We start from the raw sequence: 14,021 nt of genomic DNA on the forward strand, positions 1-14,021 counted from the left end.
GTCTTACAGATTTCAAAGGCTAGTGTGTGTATTACCAATCGTAGAGGACTGGGTGAATCGGTGTTGGTTGCAGAGGGCAGGTTTTGCCCTTGCCATTATAGTATCCACAAGAGCAGTATTCTAAGTCCCAACAGAAATGAACACAAATCCTTCACTTGTATAGAAGAAAATTAAAGGTCAGGGGACACCATTAGTGACACCATCACCTCTGGTTAACTCAGATTGCCTTTGTCTGCATAGTCTTATCTTGAGTCCTGTTTCTTTCATTACATTTCTGCCCTGTTATTTCCCCAAAGAGCCTTGGGCAGCATTTGCACTTCAAAATCCCCTTAATTACCAGCTTCTCCAGTTTATGCAAGCTATTTCTAAAAACAACAACATGCAGGTAAATTGCTTCACTGTACGCACGCACCAACAGTGTTGTGTAGATCTTTTAAAATGATTTGTTAGGGGTGAAAAAATAATTGAAACAACTCATTGGCTGAGGTTTTCTAGTTGAATGGATGAACAGCAAAGAGATACCTTAGGATGTACAGTGGCCTTGATGTTTTTGGGGAGGCAGATTGTAACGTCAGCAAATGCTAAATCATTCGGGGAAAATTATCTTCAAACACTGCCACTTAACTTATTTACTCAGTGATAATTATAGCCTTTCTGGGGTTTTTTTATTTTAAAAAAGGAAATGTATTTTGGCAGCTGTTAGCAAAGCTCAATTGTTCATATTTATAAGTCCGATAGACCCTCCAGACCCTCCCTATTTCCCAGGGATGTCCTTGATTTAGAGACGCTGTCCCGGTTTCTGATTTGATCCCGGAATGTTCCACTTTTCCTTAGGATGTTGAAATGCTCTCCCCAGGGAGGTTTGGCTGGCACCTTCATTATACACCTTTAGACACCTGGCAAAAAAGTTCTTCTTCAGCCAGGCCTTTAACATCTGAAATATCTTACACCCCTTTTAAATGTGTTTGTCGGAGGGAGAGGGGGTTATTGGTTTTTTTCCCTTTTGTTATTGTTTTCATCATGTATTTTGTGTTTTTATATTGTATTTTTATGTGGTGAATTGCCCTGAGATCTATGGATGAAGGGTGGTATACAAATTTAATAAATAAAAATAAAATGCAGGAGAATTGTGTAAATATTCTCTTGGTGTTGTCTCTTGTGCAGTGTTTGTTGAAAGCCTGGCTAATTGAGAAAGAAGAGAATTTAAACCAAGTGCAGACAAGCAACTTCAAAGATCAAAAAGAGCTTGGTGTGAATGTTCGAAGGCTGGCAGTGAGTATTACTTGGTTTGCATTTGAAAATAGCATCACAACCCTAAATGTTTCATCCTGTTCTACTCCCTATTGTCAATCTGGCATTTTCTCTGCAGTGCTGGAGTATCATCCTTGTTTCATCCTAGTGCTAATTTCATGGTCTACCAAGTTTTCAAATTACTTTCCAAAGACATAGGTTAATACTTGTGGGTTTAACTCATAGCTGAAGAATGCAGTGTGAAAATCACAACAGGCTAATTTGTGAAAAGCATGTGACTGTTCAATTCATGCAAATGTGCTAGAGAGTGTACAAATTGAAAGTGGCACTTATTGAAAAGCAAGTATGAAGGCAGTAGTCCAAGACAAATTCATGTGGATACTGTTGTTTCACCATCAGATTCTCAAAGGAGATATGAGAATGAAGCATCAGATGCTAGAACACCTGAATTATAGTGTCCAGGTGAATGATGGAAATTTGCAAAGATATTTAAAAATATAACTTCCATTATTTACATTACATAACAGAACCAGCAATTTAATAAAATTAAGAGGCATAAAAGCACTCAACCAGCTAAAAGTAACATAACTTAAAATGCCTGGGCAAATAGAAAATGTTTTAAACTGGTTCTAAAGTTCTGGGTGGCACTGTGGTTTGAACCACAGAGCTTAGGGCTTTCTGATCCCCATAACGGGATGAGCTCCCTTTGTTCCGGTCCCAGCTCCTGCCCAGCTAGCAGTTCGAAAGCATGGCGAAACAGCACCCCCTTCAGGTAATCCTGACTCTCTTGGGAGTTTGTGGATTCTCCTTCATTGGAGGTTTCAAAGCAGAGGTTGGATGACCATCTGTCATGGATGCTTTAGTTGAGATTCCTGCATTTTTGGACTAGATGACCCATGTAGTCCCTTCCACCTCTACAGTTCTATGATTCTGTGTTACTAGTCATAATTTGGCAGAGGTGGGCGTGGCTAGCTGGCTTTTTCACAGAGATGGTACATATACAGTCATACCTCATGTTACGGAAACTTCAGGTTACGTGTTTTTGGGTTGTGGACCATGGGAAACCCTGGTAGTACCAGAATGGGTTACTTCCGGGTTTTGCCGCTTGCACATGCACAGAAGTGCCAAATCACGCAGACGCAGCGCTTCAGGATGCGTACGCTGTGGGTTGCGGATGTGCCTCCATCACGGATTACGTATGCAACCTGAGGTTCCACTGTACTGATTACCTGAACAGGCATAGTATTTTAGCATATGTATTAAAAAAAACTACCAACAAAACTATTATGGACATGGTCATAATTTTATTTTCTAAGAATATACTTTATTAGCCTGGAAATTTGAGCAGAATTGTGCATTTAAAAGGGAATGGCTGCTCTTGTTTCACAATGTCAGATTCTCAAAGAAGATATGGAAATGAAGCGTCGAACATTAGAACAGCTGAATGAGATATCCCAAGATGTGGCACAACTTCTCAACAACAAGAAGGCACTGAAGAGAATTGACAGCGATCTGGAAGAACTTACACAGAAGTGGGACAATTTAGTTCAGAAACTTGAGGATTACTCCACTCGGGTACCATAAAAATCTTACTATCCCTTTACACCTTCCAAATGTCTTTCACTAATATATGAATGTTGACCTATAAAAATAAAAACTAATAAAGAAGCCTGAAGGTCTTTTCTTAAAGGTGTTTAAAATAAAAAAGGGGGGGGGAGTAAATCGGTCCTTATCAGGCTTGATTTCTAATCTGATTAGAAAATCTGAAAGTCTAGTTCTAATCTGCGCTTGAATTTAGAGACAAGTTGAATAGTGAGTTGGCTGAGTAATTCAAAATAGTACTATGCAAAACAGACTATGAAGTTTCCCAGAAACATCATCCTTTAAAAAATCACAAGCAAGATGATCATATCTCAGTTTAATAAACAGATTGAGCAAACCTTACAGCTACTGCACTTAAGCAAAGTTTAATTGCAAAGTTTAATTGTCAATTGCTTTGTCTCCTAGCTTTTTGGACGCTATTAACCATAGTTTTCCAGTTTGGACATAATTGGAAGCTAAGGTTAAACTAGACTTATTGGTTTGTTTGCAAGCAAAGAGAGGAGTCAAGTGGCTACATGCGGCTGCATGAAGCTTGTTTGCATCTTGGCTTATAAAGATGATTCTGGACCAATGTATGGAGTCAGTGATGGGCTGGACAGTGACAGAGTGACCTTGACCCAGTTACCATCTCTCAGGCTAACTAACCTCATGTTTGTATAAGGATAAAAGGCTGATGTGTGACCATTTATCAAACTCTGAGCTCTTCAGAGGGGAGAGCCAGGATAAAAAAACAAATGAAGCTGCAGTTTAAGTTCCTTCAAAACCAGTGGAAGGCAGTAAATCACATGCTTAATGTTCTCCGTGAAATTAATTGGTCTAAAACCACTTAACTTCATCTGGATCATATCTAAAGTGATGAGTGTTAATGTTATATTTAGCTGTATTTATATCTTGTACAAAGATGGCACATTGTATAATTTCGTTTTATTAACATTGATGTCCTGTTCAATTTACCCCTTAAGGTTACTCAGGCAGTTGCAAATGCTGAGCCGGCCCAGATTTCACAGAAAGTAATCACAGAAACCGTCCTTTTCAAAGAGCAAAGAACAGCTAAACATCCCAAAGAGGAAGAATTTGCCCCACCTCTACATCCACCAAAGAAAAGACAAGCCTGCCTTGATTCTGAAGCAAAGAAAAAGTGAGATTCTTTTCATTGTAGTTGTGTTTTCTCAGTCAAGAGACAATGAGTTGCCTCATTTTCACACAGTGCATGGTAAAAAATTGCAGCGTTGTAAAATACTGCTGTTGTCTGTGGTTATTTTTTTGTCCTATTTAGAACTGTGTGAGAAAAATTATTTGCAGTCTTGCAAATAAGGATAGAAGGATGGGTATTTGGGTGGGTAGGCTGCTTAGCGCATGTAAATGTTTGTTGTTCCCCACCACTCTTCTCCACTGCTGCCCTGTGTGTGGCTCCTTTTGGTCTCAAAGTGCTGCAGCTGTTTTCTTCTGCTGAGAGCAGGTGCGGCAACCATTCACAGCCCACTGTTTAGCTCTAGGTCAGGGAAACGCAGCAAGTCATCGTAGCAGTTGTTGCATCTGCCCTCTCTAGGCCTGTCTGACTCTAGGGAGAGGTGATACAGAGTGCATGAACCAACAGTTATTTTGCCCCTCTTTCCTTAGAGAACACTACAGTTTGCCACAGGAAGCCAGGCAAGTGCCTTATTGCTGATCTGGTAAAATATTTGCTGAGGATTCTTCAAGCATTCAAGACTACACTAGAAAACATTTTATGTGCATGAACATGTTACTTCAGGGTAGACTGACGGTTGCATTTTAAGAAAAAAAAAAGATGATGACTGAATGGAGAAGAAATATAAGAAAATATTTTTCAATCTCTTACTACTAGGCTTTATTCTGAAATTGCTGAGCTGTTGAACTGGATTTTGAAATCAAAAGCTGCCATTCAGGCCATAGAGATCAAAGAGTACTGGAAGATGAGAGAGACTTCAGACATGAAAGAGAAACTGAAGGTAAAGTGAGAAACGGGGAGGCATTTTCACTGAAAAGGTTATTTTGTCAGCTTAAGCTTTCTGTCAGTTGGGGGTAGAGTCTGATCTGGTAGCTTCCTGTGGATTAAGTTCCATTATTAAAAATCTTTAGAGTTTGGCCAAGGTTCACTCCTCTATACTGGTTATAAACAATACTGTTGTAGTTGTGGCAGGACATCCTTAGAAGTTTAATGGGCATTTCATTTCCCTTTCCCCTCCTCATACTATTTTCCATTTTCGTTTTAGAAGAGGAAGCTGCACGTTGTGAGTTGTAGCACATTTTAAAGACAATTTATTCTTAGAAATGAACCCCTGATATTTCTGTAAATATGGAAACCATGGCAAAGTCTTGATTTCAGCCCAAAGAGGCATCTAATAACCTTTCTACATACCCTGTGGAGAGCAGAGATCTATGTCTTCTGTGGCTTAGATAATTGGAGTTTTGTTAATGCCTGTGTAGGTTAACTTTAAATAGCTTAATTAATTACAACACCACAGAGAAACCTGAAAGTACATCCCATATGAAATAGATTTTACACATTGTCAGACAGAATAAAATTGTATGACTCATGGGGAGTTTCTCTCCCCCCCCTTAAGCCTTGTAATGCATTGTGCCTGAGAATTTAAAAATATTTTTTGGTTTGCTTTAATCTTGATAAAACTTTATGTCTCTTATCATTGTTAAATTCTATAGTTTAATATAACAGATGTCCTTGTAAAAGGCTACATACTAGAATGCTGCCAGAGAAGTGTCAAGTTACTTGTTGCAGCAATTTTTATTATGTTCAGCATTATTCAGAAGGCACAGCTAGTGGATTGGATACTTGCCTTTCTTAATGTACCTTTTTTCCATGAACCGGAAGAGCTTTCAGTCCGTGTTCTGTATCATGTTACTTTGCAAAGATTTGATCTAAAGCCTGTGCCAGCATGATTCCTCTGTATGTCAGCATGGGTCCAATGAGACAGAGAAGTTTTCTTTGAAAATCTAATCCGGAGGACATAAAGTGTAGAAAGTGATAAATAAAGAATGGGGATGAAGACAAAAGGCCCAAGAGGATACCAGAAAAGATGTGAGGATTTTGGAGAGCTATAATGCCTAAACATTCTAATTTATTTATAGTTATGTTTATATGTTCATGGAAAATATTTCAAAATAGGTTACTATTGACTTTAAAGCATTCTCATCCCATTGAATGTGTTCTATACGTGCCTAATCATAAATAAGTATCTGTTGAATTATACTTACTTGCAGGTAATTATGCATAGAACTACAGCATTAATTTGTTATTCTACTAAAAGGGATGCGGGCGGCACTGTGATCTAAACCACAGAGCCTAGGGCTTGCTGATCAGAAGGTCGTCAGTTCGAATCCCCATGATGGGGTGAGGTGCCGTTGCTCGGTCCCTGCTCCTGCCAACCTAGCAGTTCAAAAGCACGTCAGAGTGCAAGTAGATAAATAGGTACCGCTCTGGCAGGAAGGTAAATGGCGTTTCCGTGCACTGCTCTGGTTCTCCAGAAGCGGCTTAGTCATGCTGGCCACATGATCCGGAAGCTGTCTGTGGACAAATGCCAGCTTCCTCGGCCAGTAAAACGAGATGAGTGCCGCAACCCCAGAGTCATCTGCGACTGGACCTAATGGTCAGGGTTCCCATTAGCTTTACTCTTACTTTCCACCCTTTTGAAGACTGGATTAGGAGCTCACAGAAGGCTCCTAGGTGGACTCATATCCAGGCAATTTATGGGGCCAAACCAGTTACTTTTTTAACAGATAGGTTTTCACTTTCAGTGTTGAAATGTTTTTGTTTTATTATTATTATTAACAGGCAATAGAAAAAGAAAGGACTGAAAAAAAGAGAACATTGAATGAACTGAACCAGGTTGGAGAAAATCTGATGGACCAAATGAGAAAAGGTAATCATAATAATAGCATGATGCAAGTACTTTCCAAGTTTTGACAACAGCCAGTAATGCAGTTTCCAGAAGAAACAAATAACACCAGAACTACAATAACTGAAATTTATGGCAGCACCAGTTTCTCCTTCACTGAAAGCTGCAAGACCTCAAAAGACATTCTGGTGTTAGTGAGTTGAAATCATTGATTTCTTATTAAGATAACTTGATTATAGTCCACCTTAAATCTAGACAATTTCTATTGTTAAGTCACTTTACTCATGGAAATGACATCTATACAAATAAAAGACAGGCCTAGCAAATCCTGCCCCACCAAAAGAGGCCAGAAATACTTTAAAAATCATTCAGATTAAGGGCCAAAAGCCCAGGTAAAAAAGAAAAAAAAAATTGCCCGGTGCTTAAAACTAGGCAAAGGTAGTATTAGGTGAGCCGTCTCTGGGGAGAGCATTCCACAAGCAGGGAACTGCCACTGAAAAGGCCCATTTCTCGGTAATGGCGCCCTCCCTTCAGATGTCAAGGAGATAAAGAACTACATAACTTTTAGAAGACATCTGAAGGCAGCCCTGTATCGGGAAGTTTTTAAATGTTTGATATTTTACTATGTTTTATGTATGCTGTAAGCCGCCCATAGTGGCTGGGGAAACCCAGCCAGATGGGTGGAGAATGATGATGATGATGATGATATCACACTTCAAATCTCCTGTGGAGGGGACAGGAGAAGAACATATTTATATTACATCCCTTTTGCTTCCTGGCATGTTCATATATTGGACTTATCCCATGCTCATCCACCCATGTGCTCAGAGCAAGGTACTCTTAAGGTACCCAGAGCAGCTTACTTATGCCAGGGCTGACACACAAGAGGAGATTCTGCAGGCACCTATACTTGAACAGGTTCATCATATGTTAATTACGTCTGTATTTGGATTCTTTTTTTTTTTTCATAAATATTTTTATTTTTCAGCAGATAAAAATACAAACAAGTTGAACATACAGTATTTTACAATATTACATAAAACTCCGTCGAGTTTTCTGACTTCCCTCCTTCTCTTCTCTGGTTTTCTAACTTCTCACTACTTTCTCGCTTTTTCTTATTTCCATTCATTTTACAAACTTATTTTCCTCACTTTGCCTTAACATATCATCCTAGTGCAAGAATTCCGCCGACTCCCGAAAGTGCTACTAATTTTTACAATCTTTCATATAATCTAAAAATTTACCCCACTCCAATTGAAACCTTTGGTCTCTTTGATCTCTTACTCTCCCAGTTAACTTGGCCAATTCTGAATATTCCCATAACTTTAGTTTCCAATCTCCCACCGAAGGTAAATCTTTTGATTTCCAATGCTGCGCCAAAAGTATCCTTGCTGCTGTAGTTGCATAAAGGAAAAACCTTTGGTCCTTCTTTTTTATCTCTTTTCCAACTAAACCGATTAGGAAAGCTTCCGGTTTTTTCGGAAATGTATATTTAAGTATTTTCTTTAATTCGTTGTAAATTACTTCCCAGTACTGCTTGATTTTATCACATGTCCACCACATGTGGTAGAAATCACCGTCCTTCGCCTCACATTTCCAGCATTTCTTATCGTAGTTTCTATACATTTTTGCTAGTCTTACCGGCGTGAGATACCAGCGATACATCATTTTCATGATGTTCTCCTTCAAAGTTATACAAGCAGTGAATTTTAAGTGTTCACACCATAATTTCTCCCACATTTCAAATTGAATATTATGACCTATATCTATAGCCCACTTTATCATTACTTCTTTAATTTCTTCATCTTTTGTGAACCACTCTAATAAATAATTATACATTTTAGATAGTAATTTCTCCTTTCCTTCTAATATTTCTTCTTGAAATTTTGATTTTTTCTTATCAAAGTTGTATTTTCTTTTATCCTCATTAAATAAGTTGTACACCTGGTGATATTGGATCCACCCTGTCAACCTTTCCGCCACCTGATCATAAGGTTTGATTTTCCAACCTTTTTCTGATTCAATTAAGAGGTCTTGATATGTTATCCATTTTTCATTTTCTGTATAGATCTTTTTTATCGTTATTATCTCTGTAGGTGAGAGCCACCTGGGTGTCTTTCTTTCTAATAAGTCCTTGTACCTTTGCCATACCTCATATAATGGTCTCCTAAATATATGTGTTAAAAATTCTTTGTGGACCTTCACTTTGTCTTGCCAGAGATAGGAGTGCCAACCGTATCTGTTATTAAAGCCCTCCAGGTCCAGCAACTCCTTATCTTCCAGCACTATCCACTCTCTCAGCCAGACTAAACAAGATGCTTCATAATAAATTTTAATATCCGGCATTCCAAACCCCCCTCTTTCTTTTTTGTCTATCAATAATTTATGCTTGATTCTCGGGTGTTTACCCTGCCAGATAAATTTAGTCAGATTTTTTTGCCACTCTTTTAGCTGGCTCGTTCCCTTAATTACCGGCAACATTTGGTAAAGAAACAGAATTCTCGGTATTACATTCATTTTTATACATGCTATTCTACCCCACAGAGATAAATTCAATTTGTTCCAAATTTCTAAATCCTTCTTAATTTCTTTCCAGATTGGTTCATAATTATCCCCGAATAAATTTATATTTTTTGGTGACAACCAAATTCCCAAATACTTGACCTTTTTTGCCATCATAATACCATATTCTTTTTGTATTTCTTCGATTTCATTCTTATCCAGGTTCTTAACCAACATTTTTGTCTTTTCCTTGTTTATCTTTAAACCTGCCAGTTTACCAAACTCCTCTATCACTTCCAGCATTTTCCCCATACTTTGTAATGGATCTTCCAAAGTCATAACCAGATCATCCGCAAATGCCTTAACTTTAAATTCCCTCCTACCGACCTTCACTCCTTTTACCTCTTTTGTATCTCTTAATTTGTTTGTCAGGATTTCCAAAACCATAATAAAAAGAAGTGGCGATATCGGGCAACCCTGCCTTGTGCCTTTTGTAATTCTGATTTTGTCTGATAGTATTCCATTTACCACTAATTTCGCTGTTTGTTCTTTATAAATAGCCGAAATTCCCTTTAAAAAATTTTCTCCCACCTCCATCTTTTCCAATACCTTCAACAAAAATTCCCATGATACGTTATCGAAAGCTTTTTCGGCGTCAATAAAAATTAGGGCTGCCTTTCTATCGATTTTCAAATCCAAATATTCTATCAGGTCCACAACTGTTCTTATATTATTTTTCATTTGGCGACCTGGTAGGAACCCATTTTGGTCTCTGTGAATTACTTTGTTCATAACCTTTTTGAGTCTATCAGCCAATATGTTCGTAAATAATTTATAATCCAGGTTCAATAGGGAAATCGGTCGGTAGTTTTTTACATTCGTTAGATCTGTACCTTGTTTGGGGATTACTGTAATAAAAGCCTCTTTCCATGAATCTGGTATTCTCCCATTGGTTAGAATCCTGTTCATCAGTTCTAACATCTTTGGAACTAATTGTGGTGCCAAGTCCTTATAAAACCTAGCCGATAAGCCGTCAGGGCCCGGGGCTTTCCCCCCTTTTAATTTCTGTATAGCGCTTTTGAGCTCCTCTTCCGATATTGGAATGTTTAACTGTTCTTGATCTTCCTTTGAGATTTTCGTTGGTTTATTTTTCTCTAGGTAAAGATCTATTTCTTCATCTTCCTCCTGCTCTTTCTGATATAGATTCTTATAGAAATCTTGGAATACATTTCTAATTTCCTTTGGATTATCTATCATTACTTCATTCTTTCTAATTTTATTTATTATGCCTTGTTCTTGTCTTCTTTTCAATTGCCATGCCAATAATTTCCCTGTCTTATTTGCGTATTCAAAATTTTTTTGTCTTAACCATTTTAACTTCCACTCAATTTCTTGATTAATCATCGATTCGAATTGGTTTTTTAGCAACTTAATACTCTGCTTCAGTTCTTGATTTTTCGGTTTCCGAATTAGTTGCTTTTCTTTGTCTTCCAATGCCTTCAATATTTCTTCCTTCTTTTTTTCTCTTGCTCTTCTTATGCCAATATCTTGTGAAATCATAAAGCCCCTCATCACCGCCTTACCGGCATCCCAAATTATATTTAAATCTGTTTCTTTGTTTGTGTTCAATGCAAAATATCCATTCACTGCTTTCTTTGCTTTTTCAACCACTTTTTCGTCATTAAATATACTCTCATTCATCCTCCACCTACTCTTGGCACCTTCTCCTTTTAGTTCCATATAAATGGCATTATGATCCGATAAGGTTCTTGGCTGGATCTCTATTTTATTGACTCTTGACACTACCCCCTTGGTGGCCCAAATATAGTCTATTCTTCCTGAGCTTTGATTGGGCTCTGAGAAGTGCGTGTACTGTTTCGTTGTTGGGTGTTTGGATCTCCATATATCTATTAAGTTTAAGTTTTCTGTCAAAGTGAAAAAAGACTTTGGTAATTTCCCTTCGGAACCCGTGCTTCTAGATGATCTATCTATTGCTGGAGTTACCACTCCGTTTAGATCTCCCATTAAAATTTGCTTTTGATCAGCATATTCGAATAAGGTTTCCTCAAGTTTTTTGTAGAACTTGGCTTTCTTGTTATTTGGGGCGTATATTCCTACCAGCAACAGTTTCTCACCCTGCCATTTGATTTGTACAATTATCACTCTCCCCTCCTCATCTTTATATAATAATTTGGGTTCCAACTTGTGTTTTACATAAAAAACCACCCCACGCTTTTTCTTTTCATCCGTTGTCGCAAAATCCAGACCCAGTCTTTTGTTTATTAATATTTTCCTATGTTTTTTGGCGATGTGGGTTTCCTGCAAACATATGACATCTAATTTCTTTTTGTTCAAAACATGTTCAACTTTATTTCTTTTACATTTATTATTTAAACCATTTATATTCCACGATTGGACCTTTAAAATCATGTCTACTTTCCGAATTTATGATCTTACAACTTTCTTATCAAATTCTTCTAGGTATTTGCGCTGTCTTCCTTTTCTTTCTTCTCTTCTTCTTCCTCTTCCTCTTCTCCTTCTTCTTCACTTTCCTGTCCACTTCTTTCTCCTTCTCCTTCTTCTACTTCGCCCTCTTCTTCTGCTCCTCCTACTGCTCCTACATCCGTCTCGCCCTCTACTATTTCTCTCTTCCTCTTTCCCTTCTTATCCTCCTCCAGTCCCAACTCTTTTGGGTATCTTCTGGTGAATTTCTTTAATTCTTGCTCACTCTTAATCTTATATCTCTTGCTTTTGAAGTAAAAGGTTAATCCTTCAGGAAATTCCCATCTAAAGCTTATCCCTTTTCTTCTTAAAATACCTGCCAGCTCGTGGTACGGTTGCCTCTTGTTTAAAAATCTTGTTGGGATTTCTTTGTAAATGATGATTTCCCTTCCCCCTACTATCAACTTCTGCGAGTGGCTTAATTTCAATATTTCGTTCCTAATGTCCATCGAGTTGAACATTACTAGGCAGTCACCTGGTAATTTTTTCGCTCTTGCTTTTGCCGACTTCACACCTATTCTGAAGGCATTCAGGATTGAATATTCTATAATTTCCTGTTTGGTGTCTAGCCATCTGGCCAATTCAACCACTAATTTTTGTCTAATATTTTCATTGGCTTCCACCGGAATCCCACGAAATTTGAGATTAAGCTGTTTCTGCCTCAGTTCTAACAGAGCAATATTGTCCAACATCTCTTCCTGGGCCCTATTTAGGTCTCCAATCTCTTCTTTTACTTTTTCTGTGTCTTTTTTTGATTGTTTAACTTCTTTCTGGACTTTCTTCACTGAATTTTCTATCGTCTTGGATTTACTGGACAGCTCTTTTAACTGTTCTGTTAGCTCTCCCACTACTTTCTCAAATTTCTCATCCATAGATTCCTTCAGATCTACAATTTTTTTCTCAATATTCTGCTCACTCTGCCTTATCTCTTTTTTAATTTCTGCCAATAAACCTTCCCACTCCTTTCCTTCCTCCTGCTTTGAGGATCTTCTATCACCTGGCGTTGCACTCCCCTTAATCCCTTTCATCTTATTACAATATCCAATTCCTATTTTAATTCCAAACCTAATATACAATAATTATTTTCCACCACCAGGGGGCTCCAATCTCATTCGCTTTACAATCAATCCTGCAGTCTCACTTAAACCTGAAGGTGGCGCCAGATAGATAGTTATTGGACAGCGTCTATGCTCAGATCAACAGTCCTTTTACTTTACTTTCGATTTCTTTGTTCACCAGAGTCTTAAGGATACTTTCAGTTTCTTTGTTTCAGTCTCTTCTCCTCTCCCGCTACTTTATAACCTACCAAAGACAGCAATTCCCCTAGTGTCTCTTTAAGTCAGTCATCGGAATGCAAAGACAGTCCACAAAAGACGAAAGTCGAACCTGCAAAATAAAGCCCCTCTCCCTCCCTCCTTAAAAATTCCCCCAACAGCTCGGTCCGGCGGCTATTTCTCTGCTTCCCTTGTAATGTTCCAAAATAAGCTAAGGCGGTATTAATTCCCAGCGTCAGGTCAAACGATGTTTGTAATCCGAGAGGTCGTTACCCCTCCGTTTTAAGTGAAGCCAAGAATAAAGTTATAATCCACAGGCTCAAAAGCCCTTTGTTTCCTCTCGTCGTCCGCCGGTTATTCTTCTACGTGCTGGAGGGGGGGGGTGATCTTCTCCAGGGATACAACACTTCTTGAAATATACTTTAAAAAGCGCCGCAGAGCTTTCCCAGGATCAAAGGTAGCTTTTCTCCAGCCATACCACAGCGTCTCCCCCTTTGTCCTTTTGTTCAGCCGTGTCGCGACCGCGTCCCAGCGACAAACCGATCTTAAGGTCTCTTTCTCTTTCTTACTTTCCCCCCCTCACGGGACCTTTTTGGTTTCTGCGATACTCTGCTCTTTCCGATCTTATTTTATAATAATGTTCTGATCAGCCCGGTCTTCAGGCTTCCCGGACGATCAGTCAAAAGAAAAGAAAAGTTACTCACTTTGCAGGAACGTTATCTTCTAGACGTCTTGCACAGTCATGCCCAGCGCCATTTTCACGCCAGAGAAGAGACGGACTCCCTTTTTGCGTCTCTTACTCTCTTCCAAATTACATGTTTAACCGTTCTTAAATTAAGAGCAACTGCGATCTCTTTCGTTGCCCCGATCTTCTTTTGTCTTCTTTCTTTTGTTTTGGAAGTGGGCTGCTTTCATCTGGATCTCGAGGCTTAGCGCCGCTGGGGGGGAGCGATGTCCCCGTCTTGCGTCCGCTTTTCGCCCTTCTCCCGACGTCTGCTCTCAAACCTCGGGTTCA

General features: G+C 38.7%; 1 protein-coding gene across 3 annotated transcripts in view; it reads left to right on the forward strand.

The window, feature by feature from the left end:
• UTRN (utrophin) overlaps nt 1-14,021 on the forward strand; it is a 321,884-nt gene that overhangs the window by 64,902 nt on the left and 242,961 nt on the right. For all 3 annotated transcript variants that reach the window (XM_033143929.1, XM_033143931.1, XM_033143930.1), the window contains exons 15-19: nt 1,165-1,272; nt 2,647-2,826; nt 3,816-3,991; nt 4,700-4,823; nt 6,665-6,752. In XM_033143929.1, coding sequence (XP_032999820.1) covers nt 1,165-1,272; nt 2,647-2,826; nt 3,816-3,991; nt 4,700-4,823; nt 6,665-6,752 — 676 coding nt within the window. The remainder of the gene's footprint in view (nt 1-1,164; nt 1,273-2,646; nt 2,827-3,815; nt 3,992-4,699; nt 4,824-6,664; nt 6,753-14,021) is intronic.

Source organism: Lacerta agilis, chromosome 3, assembly GCF_009819535.1.
Source record: "Lacerta agilis isolate rLacAgi1 chromosome 3, rLacAgi1.pri, whole genome shotgun sequence".
NCBI lineage: Eukaryota > Metazoa > Chordata > Lepidosauria > Squamata > Lacertidae > Lacerta > Lacerta agilis.